Raw genomic sequence first — 24,492 nt, 5'->3', positions numbered from 1 at the left:
TGAATTCTTATGTTTGATCTTTTCATAGTGTTCCGAATATCTTGAAATTCCCATTCATTCTTTCCTATTATTTTGTCTTTCTCTTTGTTGGACTATATTAGATCTGCCACCTGGTCTTTTAGCTTAGATATTCTGTCCTCTCCTTCATCCATTCTACTGGTGAGATTTTCTATTTCATTAACTGTTCTTCATTGCTAGTAATTCAGACTGTTTTTTCTTTATTATTTCTATTTCCTTATTTATGTCTTGTATTGAGCTCTTTATTTCATTAAATTGGTGTCCTGTGTCTTGGATTCCTTTGATTTCCTCTTTCATTCCTTTGATATTTCTTCTTTGACTTCTTTGAACATATTTGTAATCATTCTTTTGAAATCTTTGTCAGGTATTTCCTCTAATTTGTTCTCACTGGAGGTCATTTCTGATGCATTAATACTTTTTTAAAAAAATTTTTGTTAGCATTTTCCATGATTATAAAAAAATATCCCATGGTAATTCCCTCCCTCCTCCCCCACACTTTCCCCTTTGAAATTCCATTCTCCATTTTATTACCTCCCCATCACAATCATTGTACTTACATATATACAATATCAACCTATTAAGTACCCTCCTCCCTTCCTTTCTCTTCCCTTTATGTCTCCTGCATTAACACTTTTTGATGGATTTATATTGTCTTGATTTTTGGTGTTTCTTGTCTTGTAATGTATATATTTTTGCATCTTGGATTAATTTAATGCTTGGATTTTCTAGTTAGCTGTAGTATTATTAGATGTCTCAATCAGTCTGATGTTATATAGCTTCAGGGCAGGAGCTTAAGGGGCTAGGTGTGGCTCTTATGACTCCTAGAGTATCTACAGAAGTGACCCTAGATGTTGGGTTTGCCTGCGTTGAGAGTATTCATGTAGGCTGAGTGGAACAAAATATAAGCAGAATCTAAAATTTAACTAAACAATGTACACATTCAATGAAAAACAGCTCAGAGTATTTATGCAGGAGTAGGTATTATGACAACCAGATCCTCTAACAAAATCACTGTCCGTTAGGGTCTGTGTTACCCCACACCCTTAATCCTGTCAACTAGGAGGTTAAGATTTCTGGTCTGTTGGGGGTTCCAAGTCAGCCTGTGTCCAGGTGAGACCCTCCCCTAATGACCAAGAGAAGAGGAAACAAAGCCTCTATAAATCAAGAAGCAACAAATAAGAAGCCCAAAATATAGCTTATTTAAGAATGGCAAATCTGACCATCCATCAGATTTGGCATATAATTTATCCTGATATGGAAGGTGCAATTAGCACTTCTGGATCAGGTCTATTTACCAGGCTTATTTGGAGGGTACTGACCTGGTGTAATCCCAGTTACCTTTTGGGATGATTTTGGTCTCCATTATGCTGCGCTCCTGCTTGGATCCCTCTTTGGTGCACTGTGGGTTCAAGTAGGCTGGTTTGGTTGCTGGATAGCTGCTCTGGTCCCTGGTGCTGGGTGCTGTGAGGTCCTTTTCCCAGGTCCCTGGTGCTTGTGCTGGTAGTGGGAGAGGTGAGGCTAAGGGTGGTTGTTCTAGTTCTCCTGCTGGTCCATGTGATCCTCTACCTTGTGATCTGCTCCTCTGCTGTTGGCTGTGGTCCTACCTTCTTGTTTTTTGAGTTTGTGAAGAGCTCCGGTGTGAGTGGAAAATCCCCTCACCTGGCTTTTCCTGTGGCTCAAGCCAAGCCTGGCAGCTGTGGCCCTGCAGACCTGGCGCCACCGCTGCAGGAGCCACTTCTGCCTGCCTAGGTGAGCTCTGGATGCTCTGGACCTCTCCTTCTCTGCTGCTGTTGGTAATTTCTTATACACCTCACTTTTTAGTAGAAGAGTGTATTTTGCTGTTTTTTTTTTTTTTTTTTTGGCTTTTACTCCCCTAGGCTGCTTTGGTGTGGTTCCTACACTGCCATCTTAACCAGAAGTGCCCCCCAAATTTTTAATTTATTTATTTGCAAGGAGAGAGAGAGGGAGAGAGGGAGGGAGAGAGAAAGGGAGGGAGGGAAGGAGGGAGGGAGGGAATGAGAGAGAATGGATGCACCAAGGCCTCTCACTTCAGACTCCAGAAACATGCACTACTCTGCGTCAGGCTTTATGTGAGTTCTGGAGAATTGAACCCTGGTCATTAGGCTTTGCTGGCAAATGCCTTAACTGCTAAGCCATCTCTCCAGACCTCCTCCTTTCTTTTAACAGCAGGTTTTCATTGCCCTGAACCTTACCAGGTAGGCTGGACTGGCTGGCCAGTGTGTACCATGGGTCCTTATGTCCTCTTCCCAGGTGATAGGATGTCAAGTACATGCTGTCTTACATGGCATATTTGTATGGGTTCTGGGGATTGAACTCAGGTCCTCATGTGTATGAGCCAAGCACTTTCCTGACCAAGTTGTCTCTCCAACCCTAAATATCACCCTTAAAATGCCCTGGTGGAGTTTTCTTTTTGGTGGAGGTTGAGGTAGGGTTTCGCTCTAGATCAGGCTGACCTGGAATTCACTATGTAGTCTCAGGGTGGCCTCCAACTGACAGCAATCCTCCTACCTCTGCCTCCGGAGTACTAGGATCAAAGGATCAAAGGTGTGTGCCACCATGCCTGACTGAGTTTTTTGATACATATGTAAGGTGCAACTATTTTTTAATTAATAAAAGAAAATTATTCTAATCTTTAGGATAATGGTAGATGGTCCTGATGTAGTCTGAACCTGTAAAAATAAGACAAAATCTAGTCATTTAATTTAATTTGATATAATTTAATTTCTATAGTTAGTGTTACTGATGAATATTGAATATACTTTGCCTTTATAGTTTAATCTGCTTTGTAGATTTTTCTCATGTAACAATGAGAACTTTCCCAAGTATCTTGACCTTTACAATACTAAATTATATTTTCCAGCAAATGTATTTATAAATGCTATTACTTGCTGTGTGTGGTGGCGAATGTCTTTAATCCCACTTGAGAGGCAGAGGTAGGAGGATTGCTGTGAGTTTGAGGCCAGTTTGGGACTACAGAATGATTTCCAGGTCAGCCTGGCTAGTGTAAGACCATATCTCAAGGGGAAAAAAAGGTATTATTCTTTATTTTGTACATACACACTCACACACAAAGACACATCACAGTGTAAGCACAGTCACACACAGATGCACACATGCACATATACATTCTTGGTCTTTTTTTCCTAGGATATTAAGGCTTAGTCTTCCTCAGTAACTTCTACCACATCTTCTCAGTTGATAGCAATTGGCACAGTCTAAGCATGTGATGTGGTCTTGTCAGAGGAGCACTTAGTCTCAGGGGTTTGAAGAGTGCTCCTGAGTACAGTTGTAAACATGAGGTCCTTTGTCATTACTGTTTTATTTATTTATTTTTAATTTTTATTTTCTTTCATCCTTTTAACTCTATTGGGCATGCCAGTGCCTCTAGCCATTGCTGTGAATGACTCCAGCCTCATGCACCACCTGTGCATCTTGTTTTACATGTGTACTGTGGAATCAAACTGGGGTCCTTAGGCTTTGTAGGCAAGTGCCTTAACTGCTGATCCATCTTTCCACCCCCTCCCCTTTTTTTGAAGTAGGGAATTACTCAGCCCAGGCATTCACTGTGTAGTCTCAGGGTGGCCTTGAATTTATGGCGATCCTCCTACCTCTGCCTCCTGAGTGCTGGGATTAAAGGCATGCACCATCACACCTGACAAGTTGAACACATGTTTTCTTTTTTTTTTGGTTTTTCGAGGTAGGGTCTCACTCTGATCCAGGCTGACCTGGAATTAACTCTGTCATCTCAGGGTGGCCTTGAACTCATGGCGATCATCCTACCTCTGTATCCCAAGTGCTGGGATTAATGGCTTGCACCATCATGCCTGGCTCTTTTTTCTTTTTCTCTTAATATTTGTTTATTTATTTATTTATTTGAGAGAGAGTGAAAGAGAATGGGTATGCCAAGGCCTCTAGTCACTGCAGATGAACTCCAGTTGCATGTGCCACCTTGTGCATCTGGTTTATGTGGGCACTGGGGAGTTAAACCTAGGTCCTTAGGCTTTGCAAGCACTGTAACCACTAAGCCATCTCTCCAGCCCCTATTGCTTTTATCCCCACAGTTTTGCAATGTGGGATTATTCTTCATTCCTTCTCCTCCTCCTCCTTTTTTTTTTTTTTTTTGGTTTTGGCAGGGTTTCATTGTAGTCCAGGCTGACCTGGAATTCACTGTGGAGTCTCAGGGTGGCCTGGAACTCATGGCGATCCTCCTACCTCTGCCTCCCAAGTGCTGGGATTAAAGGGGTGCGCCAGGCATGCACCGCCATGCCAGGTGCAACTCTTCACTTATTCTTGGTTAGGGTACATACTGCAAAGCATTGTAACTGAAGCATAGAGTAATTATTACATCTGAAAATTCTATTTTTGGATTTAACATTATAAAATAGTTATTTCAGTGAGTGAGTCCACCAAACACTATAGCTACGCCATCTCCTTGGCAGTATGGAAACCCAAAGGCTGATGTGCTGGGGCACCTGGGTGAAAATCCAGGTTGTGAACATGAGCCAGCAGGTGGCCTGCTGAGCCTGTTGGCTTGATTCTACACCAAATGCTTTTTATTTTGCCTTGCACATTTTCTCATTTTGGCTTCTTACTTTTTAAAAAATTTTAATTTTTTAAATTAATTTATTTGGGAGACAGAGAGAAAGAGAGAGACCATAGGTGTGCCATGGCCTCCAGCCACTGTGAACGAACTCCAGATGCATACGCCACCCTGTGCAACTGGCTGATGTGGGTCCTGGGGAATCAAACCTGGGTCCTTTCACTTTGTAGGAAAACACCTTGACTGCTGAGCCGTATCTCCAGTTGGCTTTGTGCTTTTGAGAAGTTACTTCAGTTTTTTTCCCTTTGGTTGTGCTGGGCATGGAACCTAGGACTATGAGCGTAGGCTAGGCACGTGTGTTACCACTGGGTCATATCCCCAGCTCTGATAGTTTCTTTTTTAAAACTTATTTTTGGCATGAGGCATTTTCCTGAGTCCAGTTCTCTCTGCATTGGATCTGTCTCAGGTCTTCTCTCCTCCTGCCTTTTCCATGGCTTCCTCTCTCTGCTTGTCTGAAGACAACACTAAGTCTATGCGTGAGCTTTCCATGTGCAGGTCGTCCGAGGTTACTTTGTATGTGAGTGACCAGAGTACCTGGTGTCAGAACACAGAACCAAGTTGCTTCCAAAAGTGTCCTAAGTCTCCCCAGAGAGTATATTCTTATTTATACCACACTAGCCAACTGAGCTAACTGGCCACATTCAAATAGTTTTTTCTTTTTGTCTTGATGGAGGCATGCCCTTTATCTCTGATTCATTTGTACTGTTTCTTTGGGTGTTTCTTTATGTATTTTGCTTCAAGGCAAGTTCTGTATGATTCTATGTTTTAATTTATAAACTTTATTTTGTTTTTTAAAATTATTTAATTTATTTGAGAGAGAGAGAGCGCACATGAGCAAGTTAGCAAGAGGCAGATAGATAGAGAATGGGAATGGGCCCACCAGGGCCTCTTGGAACTCCAGACACATGCGCCACATTGTGCACCTGGCTTTACATGGGTACTGGGGAATTGAACCCAGGTCCTTAGGCTTTGCAGGCAACCACCTTAACTGCTGAGCCATCTCTCCAGCCTCTAAATATTTTGTTTACTTACTTGTAAGAAGCGAGGGGGGGAGTGAGAAAACGGGTGCCTCAGGGCCTCCGGCCACTGCAAACAAACTCCAGACATGTGTGCCCCCTTGTGCATCTGGCTAATACGGATTCTGGGGAATTGAACCTGGATCCTTTGGCTTTGCAGGCAAATGCCTTAACAGCTAAGCCATCCCTTTAGCCCTATTTTGGTCTTTTTAAAAAATATTTTTATTTTTATTTGTTTATTTGAGAGCGACAGACAGAGAAAGAGGGAGAGAGAGAATGGGTGCGCCAGAGCCTCCAGCCACTGCAAACGAACTCCAGATGCATGCACCCCCTTATGCATCTGGCTAACGTGGGTCCTGGGGAATTGAGCCTCGAACTGGGGTCTGTAGGCTTCACAGGCAAGTGCTTAACCAATAAGCCATCTCTCCAGCCCTATTTTGGTCTTCTTTTGAGGTGTAGGTCTCACTCTAGCCCCAGCTGACCTATGTAATCTCAGGCTGGCCTTGAACTCACAGCAGTCCTCCTATCTCTGCCTCCCAAATGCTGGAATTAAAGGCATTTGCTACTATGCCTGGTTAGATTTTATTTTCATAGCAATTTTAGGCATATAGAAAATTTAATCAGGAAGTATAGAAACCTCCAAATATACTTTAAAAATATTTTCTTTATTTGCAAGCAGAGAAAGGGGGGATGGGTATGCCAGGGCTTCTTTCCACTGCAGATGAACTTCAGACATGTGTGCCACTTTGTGCATTTGGCTTTATATGGATACTGGGGAATTGCGCCAGGATGACAGGCTTTGCAAGCAAGTGCTTTTAACCACTGAGCAATCTCTCCAGCCCCCACAACTATACTTTCTATATATGTGCATGTGTTGTGTTGTGTGTGTGTACCCATTTGTATGTGTTTGGGTGCTTATGTGTACATGTACATGTGGAGACCAGAGGTCAGTATGGATTTCTTTTTTCTTTGTTCTCCATCCTATTTATCTATTTATCTTTTTTTTTTTTTGTGGTAGGGTTTCACTTTATCCCCGGCTGACTTGGAATTTACTATGTAGTTTCAGGCTGGCCTTGAACTCACAGTGATCCTCCTACCTCAGCCTCTCAAGTGCTGGGATTAAAAGTGTGTGTTACCACACTCAGCTCCATCATGCTTTGTAAGCAAGTGCCTTTAACTGCTGAGCCATTTGCCCATAATATGTCATTTTTGTTTGTTTTTTACAAGGTAGGGGCTCGTTCTAGCTCAGGCTGACTTGGAATTCACTAAGTAGTTTCAAGGTGGCCACAACCTCATGGTGATTCTCCTACCTCTGCCTTCCAAGTGCTAGGATTAAAGGCGTGCGCCACCACCCCTGGCCCTCCTATTTTTTAAAATATTTATTTATTTGAGAGAGAGAATGAGGCAGGAGAGGGGAGAGAATGGGTGCACCAGGGCCTCCAGCCACTGCAAATGAACTCCAGACACATGTGCCCCCTTGTGCATCTGGCTTATGTGGGTCCTGGAGAGTTGAACCAGGATCCTTTAGCTTTGTAGGCCAATGCCTTAACCGCTAAGCCATCTCTCCAGCCCCCCACCTGGTACTTTTGAGACAGGATTTCTCACTGAACTTGGAGTTTACCATTCATCTTAGGTCTAGCTAGGCAGCATGTGTCTGATTTCTGCCTTCCCAGTGCTGAGATTATAGGTACAATGCTGCTGCACCTGGCCTGTATGTGAGTACTGGGGATTGAACTCAGTTCATCATAATGGCAAGCAGTTTACTGACTGAGCCCCCTCTCCACTTCCCAGTGTATGTCTCACCGCCACTTTCCCCTATTATTAACACCTTGCATTGGTGTGGTATGCTTGCTGTAATTGATGAGTAAGTTATGATGTATTATTATTAATCCTATACCATAGATCTCATGAGGTTCTCCTGGACTTGTGCATCCTGTGGATATGAGTACATGCCCACCTCTGCAGTACCAGGCCAAGTATCTGTATGGCTCTCTTCCAGCACAGCTATTCCCCTTCCTTTTGGCCTGTTGACTGTAGCATTATACAACACTTATTTCTTTAGTCTGTCTGCTCTTTGGAAAAGTATTGGATGGTTTTGACTCCACTGGCCAGCCTCCAAACCTTTCTCCTTCTCTCTCCCCGCATGTCTTTCTTTTATGCTGTTTAAACTCATTCACTCCACTTTAGGAGCTAAGAGGAAGATGAAGATATGTGCTTGGACTGCTGCCTGGAATCAGCAGTCTCCTCTCCCACATACACGCTTTTAGAAAGTTGTAAAACAGTTTGAGTGTATTCTTTTAAGAGCCCATGTTGTGCCTAATGCAGATCCCTGAAGCATTGTCTTAACACTAGGTTAGCTTTAATGCACCTTCCTCTGCTGTTTCCATTAAGAGTTGTGTTCTAATGAAAGGGTTGCTGTGTTCCAGGCCACACTCTTTCAGACGCTGCCTCTGCAACAGGCCGAAGTCCAGGTCTCAGCAGCCTCCAGTCAGCAGAATTCTCAGGCAGTGACTGACGTCATCCAGCAGCTTCTGGAGCTGTCCGAGCCAGGTCCTGTGGAGACACAGCAGTCCCCGCAGTCTGGGCGACAACTGAGCATGACTGTGGGCATCAGCCAGGACATCCTCCAGGTGAAGCGCGCCCTCAGAAACCAGGGGTTACTACTGGACAGTAGAGAGGCCAGAAGGATGGTAGTAAAGCCAAACATAATGTACAGTGCCACCTTCTAAACCCATTAATTCACACTTAAAAAATCCCTTGGAAACTCCCTTTTTGTTCTGTAAGTAAATTTACTTGACAAAGGTTGACTCTTAAAGCCTGTTCTGTGTTCATCCCTGCTGGAAGAGTTTTGATATTTCATTCTTCCTGAGGTGCTGGCGAGCCTTTTGAGAGTTCTAGAAGTGTGTAGTGTGGAGAGTGTGCTAGCTTTGTGTTATGGTGTGTGAAGAGCCCCAGAACGTCTGGGCGAAGAGGAGGAAGGGAGTGGAAGAGTGCTGCCCAGCCAGTGCTGCACTAGCAGGCCAGCGCCGGCCTCACAGAAGTGCTCACCTTCACACAGCAGCCTTCCTCCTCTTGGCTTGCGTTTAAACCAACCTTTCCTGTGCCTCATGATGAGAAGTTAGCCAGGGTTATCGGAAACTTGGGATGTCATGCCATAACCAGTGCCTTTAAGGTCAACCCAGTGTAACTTATATCCTAAGATAGAGTCCCAAACCTGCTTAGACACAACACAAGTTGTCTGAGGTAAGATTTCTGGAAGTTTCCTTTTAATTTAGAATGTAACTTCTTATTAACATATGGTATTTTGTTTGGGTGGGGGTGAGATGTCACAGCCTCCAAGAGTTGGAAGGCAGTCTGATTAAAGTAGCTCAGGACTGCAGGGTGTACTTCGGGGAGCAGTTAGTTCTGTGAGGAGAGGGTTATGACAGCTTGTGTAGGTTTTGGTAGGCACATTTGGGCTGTCGGCTCTTCTAACCTTATAGTTTTGTTCTGTCTCAGCAAGCCTTAGAAAACAGTGGGCTGTCTTCACTTCCAGTTGCAGCACCTCCCAGTGACTCTACAGTGCCACCTCGGAGTCCACAAGCCTCTGGTGTCTCTGTTGAGCAAGCTGACCCCACAGACCCAGGCCAGGACAAGGGGCAGGAAAGCCCCGAGAAGACAGATAGGAAAGAGAAAAAAGTGGTGAAGAAGAAGTCACCGTTCCTACCAGGTAACACTATGCTTTTTTTTCTTAATACTATATTTTAAAATGTAATTTATTTATTTATTGAGAGAGAAAGAGAAGGAGAGAGAGGAAATGGGCATGCCAGGGCCTCTAGCCCCTGCAAAGGAACTCCAGATTCATGTGCCACCATGTGCTTATGTGGGTTCTAGGGAATCAAACTTGGGTCCTTAAGCTTTGCAGGCAAACACCTTAACCGCTCTGCCCTATCTCCAGCTCCATTCTTTGTGTTTTGATATTGTGCTTTGTTAAGGAAACATGTTCCCACCCTTCTTTGTGGCACATTCTTAGTCTAAACTGGAGTTGACCTGTGTTGAGAATAAAAGGTATGGCAGTCAAGACATTGCTTTTTGTTTCATTTTATTTTTATTTGAGAGTAAAAAACAAACAAACAACAACAACAACAAAAAACCCTGTAACATAACTCTCAATTCCTTAGAAAAGAAATAAAAATTGTTACAAAAACAGCCAATCATAGTGTGGACTATTAATGACTTTGTCAGGCTGATGGGGCTACTTGAAGGGGATCACATGCTCTGGATCAGAAGCTGGGAGACATTTTTATTTATTGAAATTTTTATTTATTTATTTGAGAACGACAGAGAGATAGAGAGAGACAGAATATGAATGAGCACACCAGGGCTTCCAGTCACTGCAATTGAATGCCAGATACATGTACCACCTTGTGCATCTGGCTTACATGGGTCCTGGGGAACTGGGCTCTTTAGGCTTCACAGGCAAGCGCTTAACCTCTCAGCTCTCTCTCCGGCCCTTTTATTTATTTATTTTTGTTAACAACTTTCATGATTGTAAACAATATACCATGGTAATGCCCTCCCTTCCCCCACTTTCCCCTTTCAAACTCCATTCTCCATCATATCTCCTTCCTCTATCAATCAGTCTCTCTTTTATTTTGATGTCATGAACTTTTCCTCTTATTATGATGGTCTTGTGTAGCTAGTGTCAGGCACTGTGAGGTCATGGATATCCAGGCCATTTTGTGTCTGGGAGGAGTATGTTGAAAGGAGTCCTACCCTTCCTTTGGCTCTTACATTCTTCCTGCCACCTCTTCCTCAATGGACCCTAAGCCTTGGAAGGTGTGATAGAGATATTGCAGTACTGAGTACTCCTGTCGCTTCTTTCCAGCACTGTGATGTCTTTTGAGTCATCCCAAGGTCACTACCATCTGAAAACAGAAGGTTATCTACGAAAGTAGCATTAATATATGGATATGAACATTAAGAGAACTTCTTATTGGGCAGTTTGATGAGCATAGTATATACATTTAGCCAGACAGTAACAGACGTTACAACCCTAGGACTCATGACTACTCCTGTTTTAGGTTTTTTTTTTTTTTTTTGGTTTTTCAAGGTGGGGTCTCACTCTGGTCCAGGCTGACCTGGAATTAACTCTGTAGTCTCAGGGCGGCCTTGAACTCATGGTGATCCTCCTACCTCTGCCTCCCAAGTGCTGGGATTAAATGCATGCGCCACCATGCCCGGCCTGTTTTAGGTTTTTAGTATCAGGGATGTATTCCCTCCCATGGAGCAGGCCTCCAGTCCAATTAGAGGGCAGATGGTTTCCACCATGACAGGTGTATGCCACTATTGTACCTGTTGGTTCATTTGGCCTGGCTGGCCAAATATAAGGCTTTCAGTGTCCACTGTTGAGTATCTTCACTGGTGATTTCTCTCCCATTGAACTGCATGCAGGATGGCTTCTTTCAGCTTTCTGTCAGCTGGTCTACGTGGAGGAGGTTATCAGCTCAGTTCTAGCAGGATTTCTCAGTGGTCTTGCAGCCCATGTATGTGGAGTTTTCAGCAATAGGGTCTTAACATCTATTCCTGGTGGGAAACCAAGGGCCTCGGCAATGGCCTGTAATATTTTGGGGGCATCAGGGACTTCCCTGGCCAATAACTTACTAGAAGGTATCCCATCCCTGGCACTGAAAATTTTCTAGTAACAATCTGTGGCTCCTGAGTGTTCCATTGTCCAAAAAAGTAGGTTTCCATATGATTTATTTATATCGTCTTAGATTTTGATAAACCCTCCTTCCGTCTTCCCTTTACTCAATGTCTTCCCCTGACCTCACCTAGGCCTTTTCACCCCCACCTTTATTTGTTTTTTGAGAGAGACAGAGAGAGGAAAAGAAAGAAAATGGGTGCAGTAGGGCCTCATGCTGCTGCAAATGAACTCCAGACACTTGTGCCACTTTGTGCATCTGGCTTTATGTGGGGAGTGAGGACTTGAACCCAGGTCATCAATCTTTGCAAGGAAGCTCCTTGAACTGCTGAGCCATCCCTCTAGCCCTGACATTTTCTTTCTTTTTTCTGCCTTTTTTTTTTTCAGATTGCATGCCTCATTCATTCATTCATTCATTTATTGGCCAAATGCATTTACTAATACTACCAACAAAGATTACTGTGACTCAGACAACAGATCAGGCTCTTAGAGAAAGCATGGGACATTAGTCGTACAAATACTCATTCACGTCAGCCTCAACTACTTTACCATTAATGGGAAGTTCCGTGAGTCAAGAAAGCATACTACAGACATGATACATTTCCTTTACATATTAGAATGTTTAATAATAATGCATTAATATTAATATTGGTCTCATTAAAACAGTTTGCTTTGGCTGAATCTTAACTTTTAAGATACGTTCTTAAGGACTTATCACATCACTGCAGGAATGTAGGTTGGACATTCTGTTTTAACCTTTTACAGCCATTCATTTTCCTGTGTTTACTTGAATATTGAAACTATATATCATGATTTCATGTGTCAAATCCATTCAGAAACCACTAAAGTTGGCATGTCATATTTGCTGGTTCTTCTAAATTAAAAAAAAATTATTTATTTTTATGACCTAATCAACCTTTGAGATTAACTTCCTAACGATAAAAATCTGATCATGGTCCCTCTCCTTTTGTCAGAAAAATGAAGTTCAAGGAATAAAGATGATAGTTTTGGGGATGGAGAGATGGCTTAGTGGCTAAGGTACTTGCCTACAAAACCAAAGGATCCGCGTTTGGATCTTCTGTACCCACATAAAGCCAGATGCACAAGGTCTGAGCATGTGTCTGGAATTTTGTTTGCAGTGGCTAGAGGCCCTGGCATGCCCATTCTCTCTCTCTCTCTCTCTAACAAATAAATATATAAATAAAAAATACTTTTTTTTTTTTTTATTAAGAAAAAGATAGTAGTTTTGTCAAGATCCCACAGTGGATGAGAACCAGCTTGCAGGTGTGGATTTATGTTGCTGTCCCCACTATGTTACGGTGCCTCCTACCTTTTCACTTCTTTGCTTTTCTTTCCAAAGTGTTCCTTCCATGTTCCTGTATTCCTTCAGTACCCCTTAAAAAGAAGTTCCTAATTCCATTCCCTCTTCTTCAAGGTTTTTGTGGCCTAAACAAATGTCTCAATAGCTTTGTTAAAAGTGTGTGACAGCTGAAAGGAGCATTTTGGTGTCAGGGTCTCTCCCAGCAAGGAATTCCAAATGTGGAGACTATTCATCTGCGAACCTGCCGCAATTATGTCCATCTTCTTATTTCTCTTGTTCCTTGTTACATGCCTGAATTCATCTCTAGCTATTTTCCTTTTTTGTATATGACCTCACATACACAATCATATTTTCTTGACAACTCTATACCTGTACCTAATGTATTTTGAGCATATTTACCCACCATTGCCCTCCCCCCTGTGTGTTTATGTATGTATGTAGAGTGACTCACTGAGTTTAATTAGTGTGTTTGCATGAACATGGGTGAGGGATTATTTATTTGAGCCTAGCAACTTGCCAACTACCAACACCGCTGAAGAATATATCTCCCCTTTACCCAGTGATCAATGACTGCTTAGGAGGGCATGGGGCCTCCTCCACCTTCAGTGACAGAGTGTTGAAGGACCCAGTCTGGTGCAGGCCTCTGTGAGCTTGGGCATGCAGTGGCCCCATTATGTCCTGAAGACAGCATTCCATAGCACTTCACACCTTTACATTCTTTCTGTCCCTTTTTCCTCAGAGTGCCTGGAGCCGTGAAGGTGATGATAGAGATGGCCCATTTAGCACTGACCACTGACCAATAGTCCCTTATTCTCAGCACTTTGAGAAATCACCACCCACCATAAAAAGCTTCTTAGACCAAAGCTGAGCAGCACTAATCTGTGGTCCTAAACAGAAACATTAAGAAGGCAAAGGACTTAAAGTTTCAAATAAAGCAATTAAGGTTGTAGGGTCCTGTGCCATATCTGCTATTAACCTTCAAAAACTGTCTTTATTTATTTGCACCTGAGTGAGAGGATGTGCGTGTTTTTGTGTACCTACATGCATGCCAGGGTGTCTTGCTTCTGCAGATGAATGTTTGACCAGGTTTATGTAGGCGGCTGAGGAATTGAACCCAGGCTACCAGGCTTTACAAGCAAGTACCTTAACTGCTGAGCTATTACTCTATCATCTATTACTAGCTTCTTAAAATTAAAAAGAAATTGGTTTTGGTGTGTAGTATGTGTGCCGTAGTGTGCACAGCCACACTTGGTTTTTTATGTGGAGGTTGGAGATAAAATTCAAGTTCTCATGCTTGTACAGTGAGCGTTCTTACTCATGGACTCATCTCTTCAGTCCCTGTTACCAGTTTATTAATGTAGAGCAGTTTGAGTCAGCAGGTAAGCAACCTCATTTATTTGTTTTATACTTATATTTAGGGAAAATTATGTGCAGTTCCCAGAAGATCCCCAATGAATCTACTGCAGTAAACCCAAAGCAGTGTTAAACATAACAGCATTCTGATCCTTAGTGGCACAGGGAGGTGCAGTCCTTGGGGTCTGTCTCCCTGCAAGCAGAGCTGGAAGTTATTTTGAAACTTGAATTCAAGGCTGTTGAAGTAACATCTCCCTCCATGCTCCAGAGAAGTGGGGGGCCTTAGTCTGAGCCAGCATGTTGTTTTTTTCGTGAAACAGGCTGCCTGCCTATGATAGTGAATCTTGGTTGTCAACTTTACTGGATTGAGAAGTTACTCAGATTAGTGGATGGCATTGTCCCATAGCCTGGGGACCAAATGAAATAAATGAAGCACAGGGCGAGTATTGACTTTTGGATCCCTTTGGAGCATGGAGTGGTACTTAGTGTGTGGGATAAATTGTCTTCCTTCCTTCTTTTCTCCCTGTTTCCTTCCCTTCCCTTCCCCTTCCCCTTCCCCTTCCCCTTCCCCTTCCCCTTCCCCTTCCCTTCCCCCTTCCCGTGTGTATGTCATATGTGGTACGTCTGTGCATGTGTGTGGTATAGGCAGATGCCTGTGTACTGTGTGTCTGCATGCAGAGGCCAGAGGAGGACGCTGGGTGTTCTCTGTTGCTTTTCTGTCTTCCCTGAGACAGAGGTTCTCTCTGAACCTGGAGCGTGGTGTTTTCTTTGAGACAGTCTCATATGGGTTGGCCTAAATCTTACTGTTAAGCCAATGGGCCTTCAACTTCTCATCTTCTTGTCTCTATATCCAGTGCTAGGATTATAAGCATGCACTACTATGCTGGCAATGTTGCATACTTTTAAAATTTTGATAAATATTAGTAGTTTTCTTCCACTGAATTGCATTGGAATATCTGTTTCATCACAGTTCTTATAAGAGTTTGCTGTTAAATTTTTGGGACTGTTTTTATTCATCTTCTAGGTTAAAATCTGTGCCTTATCATAGTTTTAATTTGCATTTTCTTATAAGGAGGACAGTTGAAAACACTACATGTGTACTTTTTCTCTTGGACTAATTCTCCATGGTTATTATCTATTAAAGACGATAGTGTTTTCTGATCTAGTTAAAAACATATCTGCGGGGCTGGAGAAATGGCTTCACTCTTAAGGCACTTGCCTGCAAAGCCAAAGGACCCAAGTTTGATTCCCCAGGGTCCACGTAAGCCAGATGTACAAGGTGATGTATCTGGAGTTGGCTTGCAGTGGCTAAAGGTTCTAGTGCACCCGTTTTTGTTTTTTTTTTTTTTCTCTCTCTCACACACACACACATAAAGTAAATAAAAAAAAAAATTGTGTGATGGGTGCACCAGGAGCTCTAGACACATGCACCACATTGGGCATCTGGCTTTTCATGTTTACTGGGAAACTGAACCTGGGCCAGTAGGCTGGTAAGCCATCTCTCTAGCCCTTTAGTCTTAACTTTGTTGTAGCCACTCTCCAAGTCCACTGGGGTCTTTTGGAAGACTGCTCTGGTACACTGACATTTTAGTTTCCAGTATCCACACTTTAGCTTTCTATTGCACATCAACAACCTGGAAGTCAGCTGGGCGTGGTGGCACACCCCTTTAATCCCAGCACTTGGGAGGCAGAGGTAGGAGGATCACCATGACTTTGAGGCCACCCTGAGACTACAGAGTGAATTCCAGGTCAGCCTGGCCTAGAGTAAGACCCTACCTCAACCCCCCCCAAAGAACCCCCCAAAACCTGGAAGTTTAGTCTTCTCTTCAAACTTTTTGCCGTATTTATTTTTCATATTCTCTGCTGTTGAAGTTCAAAAAAAACTTTAGTTTTTTTCTTTGCATATGTAGGAAAACTATTGAGTTTATAATGTTCCATCTTTCAGCCATTTATTCATTATGTATTTTGACAGTTTAAAAGTTTTTTTGTTGGGCGTGCTGGCACACGCCTTTAATCACAGCACTCAGGAGGAAGAGGGAGGAGGATCATCATGAGTTCGAGGCCACCCTGAGAATACATAATGAATTCCAGGTCAGCCTGGGCTGCAGTGAGACCCTACTTCGAAAAACCAAAAGAAGAAAACAAAACAATTTTTATTTTCTTGTGATGGGCTGGGGAGATTGTTTAGTTGGAAAGGCGCTTACCTTTCCAGAATGGGGCCCTGAGTTCCACCCCAGTACTCACATACAATGCTGTGTGCACCTGTTTGTAATTCCAGGGGTGGATGGGCAGTCTCTCTTGATTGGTGTGTTTCAGGTCAGCGAGAGATCTTGCCTCAAACATGGGAGGTGGCATTTCTGAGGATGACACCTGTCTTTTGGTCTCCATTTGCTTATGCACACATGTCCACGTGCACCACTCATACTTGCACACACTGATTTTCTTTATTGCAACTGTGGAGGTGGCTCAGGAGATAAAGCCCTGCTCATGCAAGCATGAGGACCTCAGTTTGGTTTCCCAGAACCTACACAAAGCCAGAGTGTGTAATCCCAACATGCTTTAGCTAGAAGGGAGGTGGAGGCAGGAGAATTGCCTGAAGGCTCGTGGGCCCAGCACCAGGGGAACATAGTGGTGAACAGTGAGGACCCTGACTTACACAAGGTGGAAAGGTGAGAAGCAACACCCAGAGATGACCTCTGACCTCCACCTGCACTCATGCATGTGACATGCATGCTTACATCATATGCTTGCATGCACATGTGCACAGACACACACACATATGAGTTTTTTTTTAATTTAATTTATTTATTTGCAAGCAGAGAAAGATAGAAGAGAGACAGAGAGAATGGGCATGGCAGGTCCTTCAGCCACTGCAAAGGAGAGCCAGATGCATATGTCCCTTTTTTTTTTTTTCAAGGTAGGATCTCGCTCTAGTCCAGGCTGACCTGGAACTCATTATGTAGTCTCAGGGTGGCCTTGAACTTATGGTGATCCTTCTATCTCTGCCTCGTTAAAGGTGTGAGCCACCACACCTGGCTGTTTGTTTTGAGGTAGGGTATTGCTCTAGTCCAGGCTGACCTGGTATTCATTCTGTAGTCTCAGGGTCACCTCAAACTCAAGGCAATCCTCCTACCTTGGCCTCCCAAATACTGGGATTAAAGGCGTGTGCCACCATGCCCAGGCATGTGCACTTTGTGCCCTAGCTTCATGAGGGTACTGGGAATCAAACCCAGGTTGTTAGGCTTTGTAGGAAAGCGCCTTAACTGCTGAGCCATCTTTCCAGCCCATGAGTATTTTCTTCTTGTGGATGTTTATAGATAGGAAAGGTGTTCGTTTTCATGTATTAATATTTGAGTAGGTTTTTTAGATTTTGTTTGTAGTATTTTTTAAATGTGTTTTTTGTTTTTCCAGGTAGGGTTTCACTCTAGCCTAGGGTGACCTGGAATTCACTATGTAGTCTCAGAGTGACCTTGAACTCACGGTGATCCTCCTACTTCTGTCTCTTATGTGCTGGGGTTAAAGGCATGCGTCACCATGCCTCGTCTCAGTAGTATAATTTTTTGCATATGTATGTGTGTGGTGTTTGTGTATGCATGTTTGTATGTGTGTCCCTGTGTGTGTGAGTGTACACAGAAGTGCATGTGGGGGACAGGGGTTGACCTCTGGTGTCTACCCTAATTGTTTTCCACCTTATTCTTTGAGACAGTCTTGCTGATCCTAGAGCTCAGTGATTAGATGGACTAGCTAGCCATTGAGCCCCAGGGAGTCCCTGCCTGTGCTTCTGCGGCACTAGGATTACAGGCACGTACTACCACATCTGGCCTTTTTAAATGGGCTCTAGGGCTCTGAACTCAGGACCTCATGCGTGTATGGTAAGCATTTTACCCACCAAGCCATCTCTCAATTAACAGCAGTCATAGTGTATTTCCTGGTGGCTTCAATACAATTGCATGTTACACCTTTTTATTCAGTGCTGTGTTGGTACCTTCTACTTACCTCTTCTTGGTTCTACATTATTTTTCAGAGTTTAAGTCTAGATGCCAAGTTTTAGCAAGTTCATTTTCATCTTAAAGAGTATTTCCTGCCTTCTAAAAGTGTTAATGTGGTTGAGGAGTAAGGTTCCTGCTTGGTGCTGGAAGCTTACCTAGTGGTGATGCAGACCTGCTTGTCCAGGTCTTTTTATTTGCTCTAATTAGAAATGTAGATTCAATTATATCTGTTTTTATGTTTGGTTGGAAAATAAATCTGATTTCTGATTTTTAAATTAATTTATTTGAGAGAGAGAGAGGCGCATATTGCCACTCTATAAGTGAACTCCAGATGCATGTGCCACCTTGTGCATCTGGCTTTATGCGGGTACTGCAGAATCAAATTTAGGTCCTTAGGCTTTGCAGGTAAGTACCTTAACCACTGAGCCATCTCTCTAGCCCTTATTTTTAGTTAATAGATATGGTTCTACTACTGTTTTTTCTCGCTTGTAACCTAATTCCCTTTTGTGCATTATTCTAGCAGAGGACATTATTAGAACACTATTATTTTTATTTGTCATAACAAAGAGAAAGAATCAAGAGACTGTTTTTGAATAATACAATGTCTTTACAGACATAGTGAAATGACTTTGAGCCTAAATTTTCTGGTGAATTTCATTAACCTGGTTAAAATCTTTTTACATTTCATTTTATGTGGATTCTTTACCTGAATTATCTACATAGTTACTATATTTATTTAATTTCAGCTATATAAATTTAACTGAAAATATTGAAGATAAAAAGTAGGAGCTGGAGGATGGCTTAGCGGCAAAGGTGCTTCCCTGCAAAGCCTAGTGACCCAAGTTTGATTCCTCAGGACCCACGTAAGCCAGATGCACAAGGGGGCACATGAATCTGGAGTTCCTTTGCAGTGACTGGAGGCCCTGTGCGCCCATTCTCTCTCTCTCCCCCCTTCTCTCTCTCAAGTAAATAAATAAAATATTTTTTAAAATTCTGTTTATTTGAGTGAATGAGATAGATAGATAGAGAGAGAGAGAGAGAGAGAGAGAATGCATGAACCAGGGCCCTTTGCCATTTTGTGCATCTGGTTTTATATAGGTACGGGGCAATCAAGCCCAGGCCATTAGCTTTCTCAAGAAAGCACATTTAACTGCTGAGCCATCTCTCCAGCCCACTTGCAATTTTAGTGATGTATGGTTGTGACTTTGTGATATAAGATGTGCTTAGTAGGGCTGGAGAGATGGCTTAGCAGTCAAGGTGTTTGCCTTTGAAGCCAAAGGACCCAGGTTTGATTCTCAGTATCCATGTAAGCCAGATGTCCAAGGGTGGCACATGTGTCTGGAGTTCATTTATAGCAGCTGACAGCCCTGGCAACCCATTCTCTTTCTCTTTCTCAAAATAAAATAAATTTCAAAAGGTATGCTCAATAAATACATGACTGTGAGAGTTTCATTTCCATGATGGATCATGAGTCCCCTGTGGTAGAAAGCTTACAGCTTTGCACTGGGGTCACGAAAGGGCACTTCAGGGCCTTGATGTTGTGCTATAGTTTTTAGGCTGGCTGGACTATTCTTCTTTCCCTGTTGATCTAGGCTCTATTCGGGAGGAGAATGGGGTGCGGTGGCATGTGTGTCCCTATTGCACCAAGGAGTTTCGGAAGCCCAGTGATCTTGTGCGCCATATCCGTATCCACACCCATGAGAAGCCCTTCAAGTGTCCACAGTGTTTCCGGGCCTTTGCTGTGAAGAGCACACTGACTGCTCACATCAAAACCCATACCGGCATCAAGGCCTTCAAGTGCCAGTACTGCATGAAGAGCTTTTCCACCTCAGGGAGCCTCAAGGTGCACATACGCCTGCACACAGGTGCGCCGCTCTGTCGCGGGCCATGGGAGGGATAGGGCAGTGGACCATCTCTTAGAGTAGTCCTGGTGGCCTTTGGTGTGTTTATTTTGAGGCAGGGTCTCATATAATCTAGGTTGGCCTTGAAATCATTGTAAAGCAGAGAATGACCTTGAACATCTGATCCTCCTGTACTTGCCTGACTTCGTATATATTTGTCCTTGGATGTTGCATTTTCATTTACCTGTACAATTACAAGAGGAGGACATTTCCTTTGGAGAAGGGACGTAGTAGGGAGAATGTTGGGAGGATAGTTTTACCGTCATGATTGTTGCTGTCAGGGACACCGCCCCTCATTGCTTGTGTCTGAGATGCTCATTGCTGTGTAGGTCCTAACTGAGCTGACTGCAGCCTGTGGGGGTGCTGGGGGTCCATTTTTTCTATGTCCACTGCAGAGACAGGCTCTTTGATGTACATAGAAGTGCTTCAGGGTGACTAGTGGTTTGAAAATGCACACTTTGCAACTTAAACCTTGTCCTAGCAATAGCTTGTGTTCTCTCTTATTTAAAGCTCTCATGTGTCCTCACATGTATAACAGTAGTGCTTAAAAGCAGGAAAAGAGAACTAACTCATAAAACCCGCAAAGTCCTAAATGTGTAGTAAAAAATGAGTTTTCAGATTACTATTGGAAATGTTTTATGTTGGTATTTGTTGTGACATATCATTTCTTCAAATAATTCTAAAATGTACATTTGTTTTATTAGGAGTTAGACCTTTTGCTTGTCCTCACTGTGATAAAAAATTCCGAACCTCAGGCCATAGGAAGACTCATATAGCTTCCCACTTCAAACACACGGAATTGAGGAAGATGAGGCACCAGCGCAAACCTGCGAAGGTTCGGGTCGGCAAGTCAAATGTTCCCGTTCCCGACATTCCTTTGCAAGAACCAATTCTTATAACAGACTTGGGTAAGGTGGGCTGTTCCATCTTGTTAGAGCTGATTAGATACTTGAAACCTTTTCTTTGGGATCTGGTGGGTGAAGGCTGTGTATACACTGTGATGTTTGTAGTTAAATATTTTAGGCATGGTATTATGAAGTATTCGTTAGGCATTGTTTTGTAAAATGCTAAAGTACCATTCTGATTGTGTGTTTTGGTTTAGAGAGACAGTATAAGTCTTCACTTGAGAAGTTCTTCTGCCTCAGTGGACCTGTCAAGGTGAAGAGAGCTTTTTTGTTTATTTTCAAGGAGAAAGAGAGAAAATGGGCATGCCAGGGCTTCTAGCCACTGCAAATGAAGTCCAGATTGACTCCTGGGCTGCAGGCTTTGCAAGCAAGCACCTTTAACTGCTGAGCAATCAATCTTTTTAGGCATATGTGTGAGTGTGTGAGTGTGTATAAAATATTTTATTTATTTACTTAAGAGAGAAGCAGACAGAGAGAAAGATAATGGGCACACCAGAGCCTCTAGCCATTGCAAACAAACTCCAGACACATGCGCCTCCTTGTGCATCTGGCTTACATGGGTCCTGGGGAATCAAACTGGGGTCCTTAGGCTTTGCAGACAAACACTTCAACTGCTAAGCTATTTCCCCAGCCCCAGAGATATATTTTTGGTATATATAAGTTATAGGTGGTCAGTGAGATGACCAATATAGCTATGTCCTTTTATATATCTAAGTATATAATGTAAAATATATATAAACCCAAACAATTAAAAGGAGAATCATTTTAATTCTCAAGTAGAGTGATAGATTCTCAGGAAGATCAACTAAACAGTGAAATTAAAGAAGATGTGCACACATCACACACAAAGAGGGGGGCTTTAGCTGGGCATGGTGGCGCACGCCTTTAATCCCAGAGCTTGGGAGGCAGAGGTAGGAGGATCACTGTGAGTTCAAGGCCAGCCTGAGACTCCATAGTGAATTCCAGATCAGCATGGGCTACAGTGAAACCCTGCCTTAAAAACAACAATAACAATCAAAACCCCCTCAAAACAAAAACAACAACAAAAAGTAAACAAAAAGGTGACTTTAATAACTATAAAGTATTTTCTATATGAAATAAAATTTACTTTCTAAGGTAGAAGAAAATTTAACTATTCTGAGAAGTTGATGTATAGGATATGTTCTTTGACTACAATTAAATGAAAACAAAAATGTCAAATTTGTATGTGGAAAAGAAAGACTCAAAACTGGAATTGTGGGCTGAAGAAATGACTTAGCAGTTAAGGTGCTTGCTGGCAAAGCCAAAGGACCTGGGTTTGATTCCCCAGGACCCATGTAAAGCCAGATGTACAAGGTGGCACATGCATCTAGAGTTAGTTTACAGTGGCTAGGAGGTTCTGGTGTGCCCATTCTCTCTCTCTTTCTCTCTCCCTCTCTCAAATAACTAAATAAAATGTTTTTAAAAATTTTAAATTAAAGAACACCCAGAAATTGGAATTGTACATTGCAATGAGAAGTGTAAGTAAGCAGATTGGATGGGTGAAAGCTGTCATAAAGCTTTTGAGTGCTTCTTCTGAAATAATAATGAAAAGATAACTATTTAATTCAAAAGCTAGATAAATGAAAAAACTAGCAGGAAGTTATAGTATTTGAAAGAACTTAAGCTAAATAAGTAGCAATTGAATGAGCACTAATAAATAGTACAGTAGGTAAGATGACTTGTTTCTAATAAACTAAAAAGAAAATGTGAAAAAGAAACAAAAAGTACAGATAGCAAAAGAGATGTAACGTGTTTGGAGATATTCTACAACCAGCTGGTGAAGCACATGAAAGTATATATGAAATGGTTCTTTCCTGGATAATATAGTTGCCAGAATTGACTTTAAAAGAAATAGAGAACTCTGGGCTGGAGAGATGTCTTAGTGGTTAAGGCGTTTGCCTACAAAGCCAAAGGATCCTGGTTCAATTATCCAGGTCCCACGTAAGCTGGATGCACGTGGCGGCACATGTGTCTGGAGTTGGTTTGCAGTGGCTGGAGGCCCTGGTGTGCCCATTCTCTCTCTTTCTCTCTCTTCCTCCCTCCCTCTCTGTTTCTAATAGAAAAATAAAAATAAAATAATTAGGGCTGGAGAGATGGCTTAGCGGTTAAGCGCTTGCCTGTGAAGCCAAAGGACCCCGGTTCCAGGCTCGGTTCCCCAGGTCCCACGTTAGCCAGATGCACAAGGGGTGCACGTGTCTGGAGTTCGTTTGCAGAGGCTGGAAGCCCTGGCGCGCCCATTCTCTTTCTCCCTCTATCTGTCTTTCTCTCTGTGTCTGTTGCTCTCAAATAAATAAATAAAAATTTTAAAAAATAAAAAAATAAAATAAAATAATTAAAAGAAAAAGAAATAGAGAACTCATAGACACTTGAATTGACAAATGGTGGGAGAGCATTCTGTTTGGCACACCCATCTCTTGCTGATTTTGTATGTGAATTCTGGTGGGCTTTGTGGGAAGTGGAATTGTCCCATCTGATGGTTTCAGAGCATAGAAGACAGTCTACATTCCTTATGTGACCATGCAGAACTTGGTTTCTTCAGTTTTGGTAGCTTATAGAACAATAGACTTCTCTCTTTTCAGGTTGTTTTAAATCAACAACCATAGGTTTGTTGACTTGAAGTTTATGAATGGCCTTAGAATTCTGATTCTGTAGAGTCTGTCTGAGGTTAAGGTGGAACTTGGCTCCTTTGCTTCATAGCTGCTTGCACCTTCGGCCGAGTCAGTGGTAGCAGAATTCTCTTTGGCTAGATTGAGAGACAGGAGTGTGGAAACAATTCCTGATGGCAGGAAGTGGCTCACTACTGAGATTGCTCGTTTGCTCCACCCCTCCTTACTTACCTGTGTGGCCATGCCTGCTCTCAGATGCTGGGCTCCTTGGCTGTGGAATAGGTTGTGATAAAAACAAGATAAGGAATTTCAGTAGATAGCCCAGGTTAGTCTAGTCATATATGATACAGTATGTGTTACATCAAGACTATCATTTTTTATTTTTATTTTTCAATTTTTATTTACATTTTCCATGATTATAAAAAATATCCCATGGTAATACCCTCCCCCCCACTTTCCCCTTTGAAATTCCATTCTCCATCATATCCCCTCCCCATCTCAATCAGTCTCTCTTTTATTTTGTTGTCATGATCTTTTCTTCCTCTTATGATGTTCTTGTGTAGGTAGTGTCAGGCACTATGAGCCATGGATATCCAGGCCATTTTATATCTGGAGGGAGCACGTTGTAAGGAGTCCTACCCTTTCTTTGGCTCTTACATATTTTCTGCCACTTCTTTCGCATTAGACCCTGAGCTGATCAGAGTTTTATAAACTTTAGGCTAAAGCTGATGCCTTTGGTTTTTTCTTATTATAAGTAATTTTAATAGCCATGTTGACAGTTATTCCTTTTCTTTTTGCTTGTAGGTCTTATCCAGCCCATTCCAAAAAACCAGTTTTTCCAAAGTTATTTTAACAATAACTTTGTCAATGAAGCAGATAGACCATACAAGTGTTTTTACTGCCATCGAGCATATAAAAAATCCTGCCATCTCAAACAACATATCAGGTAAGATATTAGAAATCCAGAGATGAGACTTTAGTATAATTACAGAGATTTAGTGATCTGGTGACTTCTAGAAGTATTTAGGATGATATTGTTATTATGTGATATTTAAAAT

General features: G+C 42.5%; 1 protein-coding gene across 5 annotated transcripts in view; it reads left to right on the top strand.

Annotated features, from left to right (window-relative positions):
• Znf236 (zinc finger protein 236) overlaps positions 1-24,492 on the top strand; it is a 134,113-nt gene that overhangs the window by 48,320 nt on the left and 61,301 nt on the right. For all 5 annotated transcript variants that reach the window (XM_045142551.1, XM_045142550.1, XM_045142553.1 and 2 more), the window contains exons 8-12: positions 8,082-8,285; positions 9,154-9,364; positions 19,594-19,866; positions 20,607-20,810; positions 24,239-24,380. In XM_045142551.1, coding sequence (XP_044998486.1) covers positions 8,082-8,285; positions 9,154-9,364; positions 19,594-19,866; positions 20,607-20,810; positions 24,239-24,380 — 1,034 coding nt within the window. The remainder of the gene's footprint in view (positions 1-8,081; positions 8,286-9,153; positions 9,365-19,593; positions 19,867-20,606; positions 20,811-24,238; positions 24,381-24,492) is intronic.

The sequence above is a fragment of the Jaculus jaculus genome, chromosome 2, assembly GCF_020740685.1.
Source record: "Jaculus jaculus isolate mJacJac1 chromosome 2, mJacJac1.mat.Y.cur, whole genome shotgun sequence".
Taxonomy (NCBI): Eukaryota; Metazoa; Chordata; class Mammalia; order Rodentia; family Dipodidae; genus Jaculus; species Jaculus jaculus.
Note: the sequence above shows the minus strand (reverse complement) of the source record. Positions and strands in the feature narration are given on the sequence as shown.